The 14,134-nt window shown below is 37.9% G+C and overlaps 2 protein-coding genes across 4 annotated transcripts; one reads left to right on the forward strand and one right to left on the reverse strand.

The window, feature by feature from the left end:
* The first annotated feature begins 1,197 nt into the window (after positions 1 to 1,197).
* On the forward strand, positions 1,198 to 8,356 carry LOC121985281 (probable E3 ubiquitin-protein ligase XBOS32). The gene is made up of 11 exons (XM_042538630.1): positions 1,198 to 1,390; positions 1,543 to 1,749; positions 1,840 to 1,899; positions 1,965 to 2,040; positions 2,118 to 2,289; positions 2,358 to 2,518; positions 3,415 to 3,473; positions 3,540 to 3,586; positions 3,692 to 3,832; positions 3,913 to 4,004; positions 7,751 to 8,356. Exons 2-11 carry the CDS (start codon positions 1,555 to 1,557, stop codon positions 8,221 to 8,223), a joined length of 1,476 nt encoding a protein of 491 aa, XP_042394564.1. The 5' UTR covers positions 1,198 to 1,390; positions 1,543 to 1,554; the 3' UTR covers positions 8,224 to 8,356.
* Positions 8,357 to 9,736: 1,380 nt separating this feature from the next.
* Positions 9,737 to 13,654, reverse strand: LOC121985282 (30S ribosomal protein S17-like). Of its 3 annotated transcripts, none has more exons than XM_042538631.1 (3): positions 13,523 to 13,654; positions 13,201 to 13,418; positions 9,737 to 10,080 (listed from the first exon to the last, which is right to left on the reverse strand). In XM_042538631.1, exons 2-3 carry the CDS (start codon positions 13,360 to 13,362, stop codon positions 9,943 to 9,945), a joined length of 300 nt encoding a protein of 99 aa, XP_042394565.1. In that variant the 5' UTR covers positions 13,363 to 13,418; positions 13,523 to 13,654; the 3' UTR covers positions 9,737 to 9,942. The 3 variants fall into 3 exon arrangements, with proteins under 3 accessions (XP_042394565.1, XP_042394567.1, XP_042394566.1); XM_042538633.1 differs by having other exon boundaries at positions 13,201 to 13,415; positions 13,523 to 13,640; XM_042538632.1 differs by having other exon boundaries at positions 13,527 to 13,598.
* Positions 13,655 to 14,134: the final 480 nt, after the last annotated feature.

The following is a 14,134-nucleotide window of genomic DNA, read 5'->3' on the forward strand; positions in this document are numbered from 1 at the left end:
CATCAATAGCTCTATGCTTGGATTCCTACTTTTCCATCAGTCACCTAATATTTTCATAGTTGATTGCCCAATTGACTAACCCACAAATATAAAATAAGATGTTAGTAATCTGGCCCGATCGAGTTGATTACTTAGCTGAATCAATCATCAGGCAACTGAAGCTAATCGTCAATCAATCGACTGACTCTCGACAACAAACTCTAAGGTTAAGTCCTCGCCTAATTCATGTACCCAAAACCCAAGTACATGTCATTTAGAAACTTTACTCTCACTTCTAAACTTCCCTACTAAGAGGGCAAGGATCCTCTGGTCCAGGATCCCTGGACCACCCATGGTCTCCTGTTCATTCATTGGTTGGATGAACTGGACCCCACCTATTTAACAGATGGGGTCCAGTTAAAGGATATCCTCCTACCAAGAGGCCAAGCCTTTGGAATTTCCTTGTCTTATCAAGAGGTATTGCCTTTGAGATTTTATATGTAACAGACCTTGTCTTTAGGCGTTCCTCATCTGCAATATTAGTCAATCTTGACCCTATCAACTTTAATAATAAATATATCTTTTTTGGGGAATAATGATACTATTCTAATTATAATATTTATGGAGAAGGAATTGTAATAATTTTACGAGAAAATATCTTGGATCCCCATTTGGATCAAGATTTCCATGTGGACGAGATAGAGTATTAGTATTTTGGATAGATAATTTAAATGTAATAATTATGTATTAGACTTTTCATTATTTTTAAATGTCTAATCAATTATAATTCACTTGAATTTCATCCAATATCAAAGTGCCCATTTAAAACCAATATCAAAGTGGCAATTTAAAACCTAGAGAGATGTAACGCCGATCTAGTTATAACTTGAGTGTTTTTTTTAGAAATAATTGACTATTTTGGCAGGATTATAGGATTGCAGTAATAATGATATTTATAGACTAGTAGGGATCCTTTAGTAGAGATGATCCATGCATCCTTCATTTGGATAGACTGAGTCTAGAAAAATTAACCGCGCAAGAAAACGGCTTAAACTGGTTGGCAGTTGATCTGATTTCCTTTTTCTAGAGACATAATAGTATTTAGAATAATTTGACGGGTATTGTAGATTTTGTTTTTTCGGATGTGGGACAAAAGCGTGGGCACCGGCAGCAATTAACGACTGCGATTTCTGCCTATAAATGACAGATACCGTAAAAAGACGTCGTCTTTGGGCTGAATCCGATCTGGAATCAGCTCTCGACGACGAAAAAGATCGAGTTGGGGGAGATACCTTGTCTCCGATCCTTCCAAATGGAGGAGAATTTGAGGTTTGTCTTGACGAGAAAAGAAGGGATTTTTTATTCGATGTCCTCACCTGGTCGTCGATGTTGGTGAGGATTGTTGCGGACGGTAATCTTCCTTTCTTGACCAAGTTAATGTAGTTTTCCTGATAGCGATCGATCCAATTATTCTTCTTCCTCAGTCGAGATATAGACGCTAAACTTTGCTTCCAAGCGAGTGTTCTTCCAGTTAATTTTTTTTTTTCTTTCCATCTCTTGTAGAATTTGGGGATCATGGGATTTCTAAGCGTCGTGGGCAATTCCTTCGGGTGTTCCGCCACCGGAGAGCGGCTGGTGTCGGCGGCGAGAGATGGGGATCTGCAAGAGGCCAAAGCCCTGTTAGAGGTCAATCCTCGACTAGCTCGGTACTCCACCTTCGGCGTTCGGAATTCGCCGCTCCATTACTCCGCAGCTCAGGGTCACCATGAGGTAGCCAGAAGCCTGCGTCGGTTGATTTTGCATCTTGTTAAAAGCATCAAAAGAATCTCTAACTTCATTTGGTGATTTGCTGTTCTCCAGATTGTCTCTCTTCTGATCGAATCTGGAGTTGATGTTAACCTAAGGAATACACGAGGACAGGTAGTACCAAAAACGGTGCTGATTTTCTTGTTATTTACTCTGTTCAACTCGTGTTAATGTTGCAGACTGCATTGATGCAAGCTTGTCAATATGGTCGTTGGGAGGTTGTTCAGACATTAATTATTTTCAAAGCCAATGTAATCTGCAATTCCACCTACACTCAAAGATTGCTTGCCAATTTCAGATTCTCATTGTCTTTTTATACAATGTTTGGAAACTGGCCACAGATTATCTCAATGGCGGAACAGCTCTCCACTTTGCAGCTATAAAGGGTCACACTCGTTGCATACGTCTTCTCCTTGCTGACTATGTTCCAAGCATATCTAATTTTTTGAAAATGATGAGGTCAAAATCAAAACGGGAATCATCTATTCCTGACTTCGACAAGAGGTATATTTAGGTTTGTTGGTATCCTGTGCTTCTTTTAGAAGAAGATTTGACCTCCTGCTAATTGGCAGTGCATTATCTAAGGTTGTGAACCAAAAGGCTGATGGAGGCATCACAGCTCTGCATATGGCAGCACTAAATGGGAAAGCAGAGACCGTGCATTTACTACTAGACTTGGGTGCCAGTGTTTCTGAAGTCACTGTGAAAGATGGATCAACAATTGATCTTATTGGTTCGCTTTTCTCCTCTCTTTTTTTATCCTTCATCTACCATCTATTTGCTTGTGGAATTACGTCTTCATACTTGGTCAGTTTTCCTCAGATTTAGAAAATTTCTTTGATCTTTGTTAAATAGGGGAACATATTAACAAGATAATTTGTTTTTCTTGGTCAAATATGGTCATGGCATACTCAATACTTAACCTTTGCAGCCTTCTTTCATTATTTTTATTTGCTCCTATCGTACGCATCTAAGGCATATAGATAGGACTGAAATTTTACAATTATTGGACTCTCATCAAAGCTCAAGTCTGCATAAATCCTTATAACAAGTAATTGTTATATTCATAGACTTGCTCTCCTTCATGTAGCTTTGTGGGATAGAAATGAATGCATTCCATTTGATAGTAGTCTACTCTCTCTAACACTTATCGTCTAAGCCTCATGACTTGCTTGAGAAAAGTTGGAATGAGCTGCTTCACATATTTCAGGTATCTACCAATTCTAAATGACAGGATAAGAGATACTTGGCTTTGTACTTATCTACTCGGGCCAAGGATCATTTTTGTGACTGAGAGTAGAAGTTTGAGGTTATTGTCTGGTAGTACACTTGTCTAGAAATTGCAACAGTAGCTTCAATTGTAGTAAAAGAGGCACTTATTTCAGTTGATCACTAAGAAGTATTAAATTAGAAGTTCTGCACTTTTCACTATACAAATTTTTCCACTGGAGATCATTATTGTCTGCAATATGTTTCAGTTTTCTTTACTTTCTCTAACTAGATCACCATATCCTTCAACTTGATCACAGGACATTTACATAAAGCAATTGTGTTTGATCTATTCATTCATGTAATAGAGGAAGTAAGTTCAGTTATATGAAATAACTACCTTTTAATCTTATCGAGCAGGTGCTGGAAGCACCCCCCTTCACTATGCGGCTTGTGGGGGAAATGCAATGTGTTGTCAGGTATTAATTAGTTGTTCATTCTATCTGTAAATATGCTATATCAACACATGATATATGGGCATTCAGGTTCTTATAGCAAGAGGAGCCAGCTTGAGTGCTGAAAATGATAATGGGTGAGTTCCTAAGGTTTAACCCGTGTTGATTTATGATAAATCTCATATAGAGCTAGAATTCTGCCTATTACTTGACTGCTTGCATACATTTCTTCCACCCCTCAGATGGACCCCTTTAATGGTAGCCCGTTCATGGCATAGAAATTTGATTATAGAAATCCTGAGTCACAGATCAAGTGGTCGCATAAAGGTTCTCCCCTCCCCATATTTGTCTATTCCTCTTATGAGCATCATGAAGATTGCTAGGTAAGTCTATTTGACTTTTGTTATTTACAAACTTTAACTGTACGTCTTATCTTTTGTCCTAATAAACTACTCGTACGCAGAGAATTGGGTTGGAGGAGCACAACCCAGTCACCTGCATGCACTGATCCTTGTGTTGTTTGCCTGGAAAGGAGATGCACAGTAGCTGCTGAAGGTACACTGATTCTTATTTATTAATGGTTTCAGTTTATTTCCCATCCTAATACTGTGGATTATGCCATTTCAATTGCCGATTGGGTGGCAATGTAACCCATATCAGAATGAAGTTTCCATTTTCCCCTATTTTACTTCTGTTTTGTCCTGTCAGAGTTCAATCTACATTAATAAATATTACTTGGACCTACATAATTCTAGTTACCACAACAAAACTACATTAGCATCAGAGCAAAATATAGTAAAATAAATCAGCATCTCAATGATAATCACCGACAAACGTAGATGAAAGCCATTGAAATATCAACCTTTCTTGAAACTAAGGGAAGCAAAGGAAACATTGTTAGCCACTAAATGCTAGCAGGAATTCAGTGGCATGATAATATACATAAGAAACAAGATTGACAAAGAAGATAGTAAAATAGAATCAGAACATGTGAACTCAAAGAATATGAAAATTGAAACACAAAGGGGAAATGGTGGAGCAATCTTGCTCTAGACATTGCTCACTGTTGATGTTTGGCAAATTATTTAAGTTAGGTCTTTAAATATGCAACAACCATAAAGCATAGTAATATGATAATATCCATGAAGCATAGGCATAATGAAGTATCTAACTTAAACTATCCATATCTCCCCCTTTGACACACAACAAAAAGATAGATAAAACACACTCCAGCATGAATCTAAACTCCCCCTTAATCCAACATTTCTTTCGAGATCAAGAGACAGAAAATGCAAACAATTAGACCAAATAAGTCATATCCTGAAATAGACTTACTTATCAATAAGCAAGAAGAAGAGACATAGATAACCATTGGCAAATAATAAGAACTACTGCAATGCATAGCTGTCAGACAATGTCATAGGAGGCATACAACTAACATACAACTAGCACAGTCATAAAAATAGCAAACTAGAATAGTGACAGTAGTGTTCGAGATAAACAAGAGAGAAGTATGTCTATGCCAAAAAGATTCTCGACACCAATTGGAACCTAGGCAGCATGTCTAAAAATCATTACGAGAAGGAGGAGGCGGAGGGGCATGGTAAGCCAAATCCCAGCGTTGCATCATCTCGTACATCTCTATCTGATGCTGCTGAGAGACGGCTCAATCCTGTCGGAAACCATGAAACTCCTAAAATCCTTGACGCACTGTCTCCTCCAACCGAGTCAACTGATCCTCGATAGTCATAGGAGCAGGAGCTGGTGCTAGTGCTGGAGCAGGAACATCCGCCTCCTCATCGTCCTCAGAGTCCTCTGCAGCCTGACCAAGCTATACCATCTCTCCGCGGCGTCGCTCAATCCCTGCTAGATATAGCTGTCGGGACCCGATCTGATCATAATCCTTAGATAACTAATGTTGTTGGCCCCTAGTGACATCTATACCTCTAGATGCGAAAAATGAAGTCAGGATGTGGCAAAATGACATGTATAACTTCCCTTGGATAGGGCTAGAGAAATGCAATATGGACTCAAAGATCTGTAGAGCAATGTCGATATCGATCCTTTACTCTAAGGCATACATCAGGACCAAATGGGGCAGCCTAATCTTGGCTTGCCCTCTAATGACAATAGGTAAGATACATGCAATGACAATTTTGTAGAGAATCTTACTGTGGGTGGACATACGCGTGGCATCAAAGATGCGCCTCAGTGGAGCCCTAGGAGCATTGAAGTAATACTGATGGATCACCTCGACCGACAGATGAGAAAACGAATCAGTAAAAGGCTCAACAATAGTAGGAAAGCATGTGAATGTGCTATCTGAACCCCTACACCCTAAGAATGACTGAAGAACGCTAGGAGTGAACTCAATGTCTACCCCTCCAACACGAGACACCCATGCCTGACCTGTACTGGTGCTAGGATGTAGATTATTGTAGAATTCCCTGCACGGATCCAAATTCACTGTATGCGTGCAATGAACCAACTTATCTAACCCAAAGTACATAACGGTCTCCATGATATCAGGAACTATCTCATTAAAATATGTTTGGTTTCGATACACAATTCATCATAGAAAAGTCAGTATTTGCAAACCGTTGTCATTCGCATCGGAAGAACTCATCGTCAACCGAAGCATCAAGATGGCGTTTCAAGAGGGATATAGCACCACTCGGCCACCTTTCTTTAATGGCAACTACTTCGCATATTGGAAAGAGAAGATGGAGTATTACTTAAGGAATGATATTGAAAATTGGTTTAGTGTTGTAGATGGATTTGAGAACCCAAAGGATGGGTCGGGAGCACCTCTTCCAACCAAGGATTGGACAAAAGAGATGGTAAAGAAGGCCCAAGCAAATGCAAAGGTCACAACAACCCTACAATGTGGACTCTCAAAGGAGCAATTAAGCAAAGTAGGATCATTCAACTCCGCCAAAGAGCTTTGGGAAAAACTCACAATCTCATAAACATATCATTATCCTCTATGATATAATATATGTGTATAAACAGTCCAAAAAATACCATGAACACTAGTGAAAAGGGAAAAAATAATGGTCATATAATTTAGCAACTCTAGACAATGCAAGTGGATCAAGCACTAAAAGGAAAATAAAATATCATGTCCAAGTTAAATTGGAGAAGGGAAGGAATCAAGGTTTTTCCATCTATATATACATTTGATGGGACTCGCATTGTCTAAATGAGAGAAGAAGCAAGAGGGGTCTAACCTAGAAGAGGAGAACAACGGATGGTTAAAAATCATTACTATTGCATACCTAGGGTACCATTTACATCACCAATCATTGAATCACTAGTTTGGTCGGAGGAAAGCCTCTACTCAGATGATTGAAGGAAGAAGCATATTACATTGATTAAATATTGGAAAATTAAGAGGAAAACCAAATTGTAGAAATGATGATAGACTTTAGCACAGAAAGATTTGTACACCAATCAAATAGAAAAGAAAGTCGCAAGATCTATTATTGCCGGTGCATACCTTTTAGATTTACAATAAGGTGCTCTCATCACAAGTAGTGCCTTTATGCTATTGAAAATATAATCATTGTCACTTTGATGTCTCCACTCAAATAGCCCACACAACTTGAGGTAGCAAGCACTAGTGAGCTTCTAAATGCTACTTCTAAAGGAATCATGCCATCCCATTGCTATGACTTCCAGCACCATGAAACCTCCTACGGCTTAGTAGCATACGGAGAGGGTGAGTAAGACTCACCAAGATGGTACAGAGGATGCCTCATCAACACTTGAAAGGGAGAGGAAAGGAATTGAGATCAACAGGACCGAGTGAAAGAGAGCATTCTTTAGTGGGACTATAAAGGGGAAATGGTTTGATTGTGACCTTGACTGTGTTGAAGAATGAGGTAACCGTGATCGACATCGAATTCCGGAAGTCAACTGCAAATGTCGAACTCAAGATTTGGGGGCGATGATGGCTAAACCTTCCAAACTAGAAAAGAAGGGCTTATGAGTTTAAGAAATGATTACAATTTGCATTTTTAAATCAATTATGATTCCTCATTATATATGCCCAAACAAAGAAATAGGTTACATCAACACTGGGTACGCCAACTTGTCTGCTTGTGAATAATGCAATTGTAACAGCTTCTAACAAATATAGTCTTGTCTATGTTGCAATAGCTTGCTACCAAAAAGATTGCATTATTTATTAAAACTTTGCTTCTATCTTATCAAGGTTGATGCAACTTGAAGTCAAATTGTGTTAAGAAGAGAGCTAAATCATATTGATGAAATTGTGCCTCATACTTATCACATCACAGGTTGCAACCATGAATTTTGCACCAGATGTGGCCTGTACCTGTGTTCCACCACCAACACCTCAACAAGCTTGTTGGTGCCACCAGGATCCATCCCTTGCCCCTTGTGCAGGCATCCTATTGTCTCATTTGCCAAAATTCCCGGAGTGAGTCCAATCAGGGAGCTGCCGAGAAGGAGCATAAGCTTGTCTCTATGCACTGCCTGCCCATCTGTGAATGGCTTTGGTGGCACTGCACCAATGACTGCACAGTTCTGTAAGCCCGAGTTCCATTTCACCAGGGCCCCTCCTTTTGGCTCCTCTTCTTTCAGGTCACTTAGCTGTCAAAGGTTTCCCTCCATGAAGATGAACCAAACACTTTGCATGGGAGTTCCTGAGACAAGCCCCTCACTCGTGAGATTTTCAAGGTCTGGTTCGAACTTAAGACGAGTCTCTTTCACATCGCAAGCCATTGTCACAAATGCTGAGAGGGGTTAGTTTTTTCACCTTCAAATAAATTCTTTTGTCACCCCTACGATTTCTGCTATGTATATTTTTGCCAAGTTTGTTCAGTAGAGAATCATGGATTCTGTAATTATTGTTTGTAGTTAAAACAAGTTTGTTTGTCTTACTGTAGTCAAGTTGTTGCTATGCATTTTTTTAGCTAAGAAGCAGTAGAACTATCAAATCTAAGTGCATTAATGTAAGATAATTTGTCCTCTCGGGACGGTAGAGACGGTACAGTGATTAATGTATGGGATATTATCACATGAAATGTTGGGATCGAAATTCGGCGTATCCGAGCATGTCTTGCCCTATGCCTTGACCACATGTAGTAATAGCTATTACCACATGAGGTGTTGGGGTAGAAAATCGACGTATCCGATCATGTCTTGCCCTATGACTTGGCCACCTGCTGTAATAGCTAGTAGTTATTTATGATTTATCTCTTTCGTATTGACTTAAGGAGATTGACGGAGATACCGGGACGAACAAATCGCCTTTTTAACCATATTAATAATATGCAGGATAACTTGGTTATGTGTTGGGCTACTAAGCGTTTATCGTCCCACATAGTTCAAACCTTCCCGTCTCAGAGACCATGACTGCGTAGAAAAATGAAAAGAAAGGAAAAAGATGCCACTATTTATGTTGTGTTTCCGATCGAACGGAACTGAAGAGAAGGAAATGCATACACTTTCATTCTATTGCATGTTCATCAGAACGGAAAGACGAGCAATTAAATTTGAAATTGGGTCCATAAAATTAAAATAATTTTCTTTCCTTTGACATTTTAGCGGTTTTGATGAAGAAAACGCTAGTATTAAACCACCCAACTAATTGAATTTAAAAGTTCAATTAAGTTATTTTAGAAATTCAATGTTTTTAAAAATCACTAAACCGAGTCAGGTGATAACTTGGCCGCAAGTGCTAGAACGATCCTCTGTATGGGGCGTGGTCATGCCAAATTTCTTAGTTTCATTTGTTCTCTTAAAAAGTTCAATTAATTTAATTTTCAATTAAATTAATTTTTGTTAAAAAAATTCGGTTAGCTCAAACAATATCGATTTGTTCTATTTCAATAAATCAGTTCGGTCGAATCAGTTCAAGTTGATTCGGTTTTGAAATGCTCAGCCCTAATAGTATTTAATTCATACAGATGTCACCTTTCTTTCAGAAATTTTATCCTTAATTGAAAAATAATAATAATTTAAGGTTCATGCACAACGATGAAAGAGACCTTCTAAAACTACAAACTAAACGGCTAAATAGAATAAGTCATTTAATCAGATTATCATCATAAAAATTATTTCTTGTCCTTTACGTGCCATAACTTTACTAATCAAATATAAGAATTCAAATTCATTTTCTTAGAATTACAGTTAAGAATCAGAATATAAATATTAATTACAACACAGAGATCACTTTTCACAAGTTTTATATTGGTTCTCCTGGATATCAGATTCAGGTCAAGCAGGAAACTCCATGCTGTTGTTGTACATCAGTCAACTAGATCAAAGTAAATATTTAGGGCTAAGCTATTGATGAATTTTTAGTCATCCATTATTCAGCTGAATTACTCATTGGCCAAGGAACAAGATTAATTAGTATCCGTGTATGAGACACGTCCTTCTAATTCATCTAAATTCTTAATATAAAGAACAAGGCAAGGGACTTCATGAAAACATACTATTCATTGTTCCTGCCTCAGGAAGCTCATGTAGAAGACACACTCTGGGATGCAATTGAATCTGCAGCAGGAGATGGTCGAACATAGACTCTTGCCTTCCGCAATATCTCGGCCACAATCCAGTCCTTTCTTTTGCTCAGTGGCCTAGAAGGATCCAACCTTACCTGGGAGCAAAAGCTTAAAATGCCATCAGAAAATTTTTCAAATACAAAGTCAGCTTAAGGCAATTTATTTCCGAGATAGTCGTCATATGGTTCATGCTATTTCACTCCAACTTATCAACAAGTCATTTTCTCTCAAAATGAAAAAGGCACATTCAGTCACATATTTAAGATTAAAGAAAAACAACATTGGGAACAGGAAGCAGGTGACTTACCATTTACATTACAAAGAACAGCAACTGTTTGTTATTCGAGATGAGGGAAGTTAATGATAATAACACATTTACAAATGCCATAACTGTGATTATGGTAAGATGCCTTTTTCTTTATTAACTAGATACTTCCATCTACCAGGTACAAATTATATGAAAGAATTTGTACTTGGAAAATGCAACATTATCAATAAGCAGAAGTTGCCTAGTAGTGTCTTTAAGATAGATGCATCAATGAACCGACAGATCTTCTGGAACTAGCCCCAAGTTTCATCTTTTGACAAAGAAATTTCTCTCTAAGCTCCAAATTCTTAGTGACATTGTTTAAGGTGGCAGTGGGTCACAGCTACTACTCTTGATTCCTAAAATCATCCCCTTATATTCCAGCAAATGACCACAGATCTGAAGCACCTAATGATCACAGCTATAATATCAAACACAATGATTACATAGGAGATGAAGGATATGGTTATGGAGAAGTTTATGATTTTCCATGATTCCAGTATGAGCATGATTGTTTCACATCCAGAAATATCAAATAGCTTTAAAACAAAGGGAGCACATCTACAATTATTCTTTATTTTTCAGTGATTTATCACTAATTTCATCCTTTACTCTGTTCCAGATAACTAAGAAAAATCAAGAATCAGTGTGACCTTCCAAGATTTATCCAAAAGGCAGATCACCCTGGAGATCTAGAGTTACAAAGCAGATCCTTATGGGGCTTGCATATGTTCACTAGAGGAAGATCACCCACTAAATCAGAGTGCACAACCACTGCCAGCCATTCTCCCATCACCACTACTCTCTGTGTGTAACAGCCATCTTCATCATGTTTCTCTGGTATAGACCTCAAAGCAGTGATTAAAAGAGCACAGAGTTCAACTTCACAACCTCTCAATTGATTGTTTCATGAAGCCGAGAGTCCCTTATGCATCCATCTGTTCACTTCGCGTTCAAGAACTAGCTATGTTCCCACTTTCAGGACCCCCATGCATTGTTGCATTCCATCTGCTACTCACCACATATAGGACTGAGCATTTGGTTACAACCTAACGAACTAACCAAACTTTTTTTTTGAGCAAACCGAATTAAAACCGAACAAATTAAACCCATACAAAATCGGTTAATTCAGTCGGTTACTGAATTAACCATTTTTTTTTAAAAAATAAATGATAATTTACCAAACCGCATAGCCAAGTTTCCTGAAAACTCAAACTATGTATCCAACTATCATATTTACCAAAACATGACAATTAAAATAATATTACAATAATTATAGAATTGACCAAAGTTACAATAATTTTTTTACTGAGAATTAAAGCACCAATGAAATTGTAGAGATATCACCATCTCAAAATTTGTGCAAATCATCGCCTTGGTCAAAGTGTGTCTTCCATTCTGATAATCTGGAAACAACTTATATACCTAATCATCATCATCTTGTGCAATTCAAATTGAAAATAATTGTAAAATCTTCCATAGATGACAGAGATGTCTATTAGAAAGTAGTAATAACTACCAACATGTTTAAATGGGTAACAATACATGTTAAATGAGTCTAGGACGAGTTTGGATAAACTAATAGGAACTAATGACTAGTATTGGATGGATTTGGATTTAAAGCCTTGAGTAATGAGTACCCGAATAAACTTAATGTATTCATAATAAATATCTATATCACTATATGAATTTAAAAATTCTTAATCCTTCAATTTTTTTTTCTCTTTGTTGCATGTAGATGGGTCAAGTATTGCAGGCATTTGTCAATATTTGACCCATCTAACTGTATGGCTACCCATTTAGTATTATGGGAATAATCAAGGAATGAATGCTAACAAGGTCATGATGGGGAATAGGTTGGTACAAATAGTAGATGATATCTTGAGATAGTGATCCCATTCCAGGTCAGCAAATTCAACTTAAGTGGCTCCGTTCCATGTCAGCACTCCCACTTACATAAGACTGGGAGCCTCGCATGGTTCCCTGTTCAACTTAGACTCCTAGGCCCCCTATGCAACTCAACACCACGGGTTCCTCATATAGCTTAGCATCCTGAGTTTCCATACAACTTGGCATCCCATGCTCCTGTACAATTTGCATTTTTCATGAGGCTCAGCTTCGCGAGTCCTCCTTACAGCTCTGCCTCTAGAATACCCTAAGCAACTCAATATCCAAGTTCCCTGGTCAACCTAATTCTAGATCAGAGCTCCCTGAGCACTCTCCTCCAAGCACTTCGAGATCCCTATGTTGGGCTCAATCTCTTGGGATCCTTGTTACACGAAGAACTGCAGGGATGGGCCATAGCTAGGCATGATCGCTTCATGGGCTATAGCTCATAATCCCTGGGGTTTAGGATGCTGATCCTTAATAAATATTAAAGTCGTGATATGAGCATCTAATCCTAATCTCTTTCTTCTCCATTGCCATTTTATTGCTTCCACGACACCATCATAATTTAAACATTAGAGGGACTTTGTTGGGCAACTCCAACGCCATCTTACGTGTGCTTTCTTGTTTGCAAGATGGCTTCCATCCCTCACATCCAGTCAACACATTTTAGCCGCATCAATAGATACCTAGATGTATATGAATATCAGTAGCTAAATTTTTTGTGTGTGCCCAACCCAGTACCATCCCTAGCACCTTTGGTTTAAGAAGGGTATTGACCGCTGAGAGAATATTTAACACCAATTTATCAAACGATCGGACATATAGATGGTTTCGCATAAATATATCATCCACCTCTTCCAGAGATTAGTGTTCAACAACTACCGAACTGTACTGTAGGCAATCAATGAGCCAAGGACTCGACGAAGTTAAATTAAAGGAACAAATCCTAGATACCGTGAAAACAATGCGTAGAGAGAAAAGAAAAAAAGGAAACAAGAAAGGGAGATGAAGTTCTAACTCGGTCACCGATGCTGCAGTCATTTTTCTCGTCGTGAGCCATGAATTTGCTGGTGCGCTTGACATATCGATTATAGAGCTTGTGGTGAAATAGCCGATCGACGGCCACCACGACCGACTTCTGCATTTTGTTGGAGACGACGATCCCGACCACCTGCTTCATTGTGGAAATCCTGCGCTTCCGCCTGAGCCGCCTCGGATGATCACCGATCACCGCTTCTAACCAGATTAGGGTTGGAGGTTTAACTTTTTTTTTTTTTTTTTTTTTTTTTACATATAATAGCGAATACCGACTATAAAAATAACATAAAATAAAATCTTACACACAAATTTGATATCTTGGCGACATCACTTCCTATGCGGAAGAGGCGCCCACGCGCATCACACACAGATGTCGGCCATCACCCCACCTTAAGTCGCACAACTTTGTGAGCATCTAAAATATTTTTTATTTTGAAAATTTTTACGAAGACAAAATTCTAAATAGCTTAATCGTAAGCTTAAAAAAAAAAAAAACTTATGCACAGCGTGGTGCACAGGATATATATATACTGCATGCTCCACAACCGTGCGTGATAGTGGGGTATGCAGATTTTTTTTTTTTATTTAATTTTTTAGCTTACGAATAAACCATTTAGTTAGTTCCTTCTCAAAATTTTAAATATCCTTTAAAAGTTGTCTTTCAAAATTTTATAAAAAGTTAAGTATTTAGTAAATTTTTCTTAAAAAACTCTTTTCAAAACTAAATATTTAACTACATTTTTTTCAAAAAAATCTTTTCAAACTTAAATATCTAATAAATTTTTAAAAAACTAAATCAATTTTTTTTTTAAAAGAAAAGTAAAGTGCTACTTTTAGGAAGAGTTTAAAGGAAAAGATTAAAAAATTAACTTCTCAAATTTTAAAAAAAATTTCTCAACTTTTCTCTCTACTTA

Source organism: Zingiber officinale, chromosome 5B, assembly GCF_018446385.1.
Source record: "Zingiber officinale cultivar Zhangliang chromosome 5B, Zo_v1.1, whole genome shotgun sequence".
Lineage (NCBI taxonomy): Eukaryota > Viridiplantae > Streptophyta > Magnoliopsida > Zingiberales > Zingiberaceae > Zingiber > Zingiber officinale.

Coding starts and splice junctions, on each gene's coding strand:
- LOC121985282 (XM_042538631.1), bottom strand. CDS start 13,362: ATGAAGCAGGTGGTCGGGATCGTCGTCTCCAACAAAATGCAGAAGTCG. Junction 10,081..13,200: donor ACTGCAGCATCGGTGACCGA/GTTAGAACTTCA, acceptor TTTTGCTCCCAG/GTAAGGTTGGATCCTTCTAG.
- LOC121985281 (XM_042538630.1), top strand. CDS start 1,555: ATGGGATTTCTAAGCGTCGTGGGCAATTCCTTCGGGTGTTCCGCCACC. Junction 1,750..1,839: donor CAGCTCAGGGTCACCATGAG/GTAGCCAGAAGC, acceptor GCTGTTCTCCAG/ATTGTCTCTCTTCTGATCGA. Junction 1,900..1,964: donor TAAGGAATACACGAGGACAG/GTAGTACCAAAA, acceptor TTAATGTTGCAG/ACTGCATTGATGCAAGCTTG.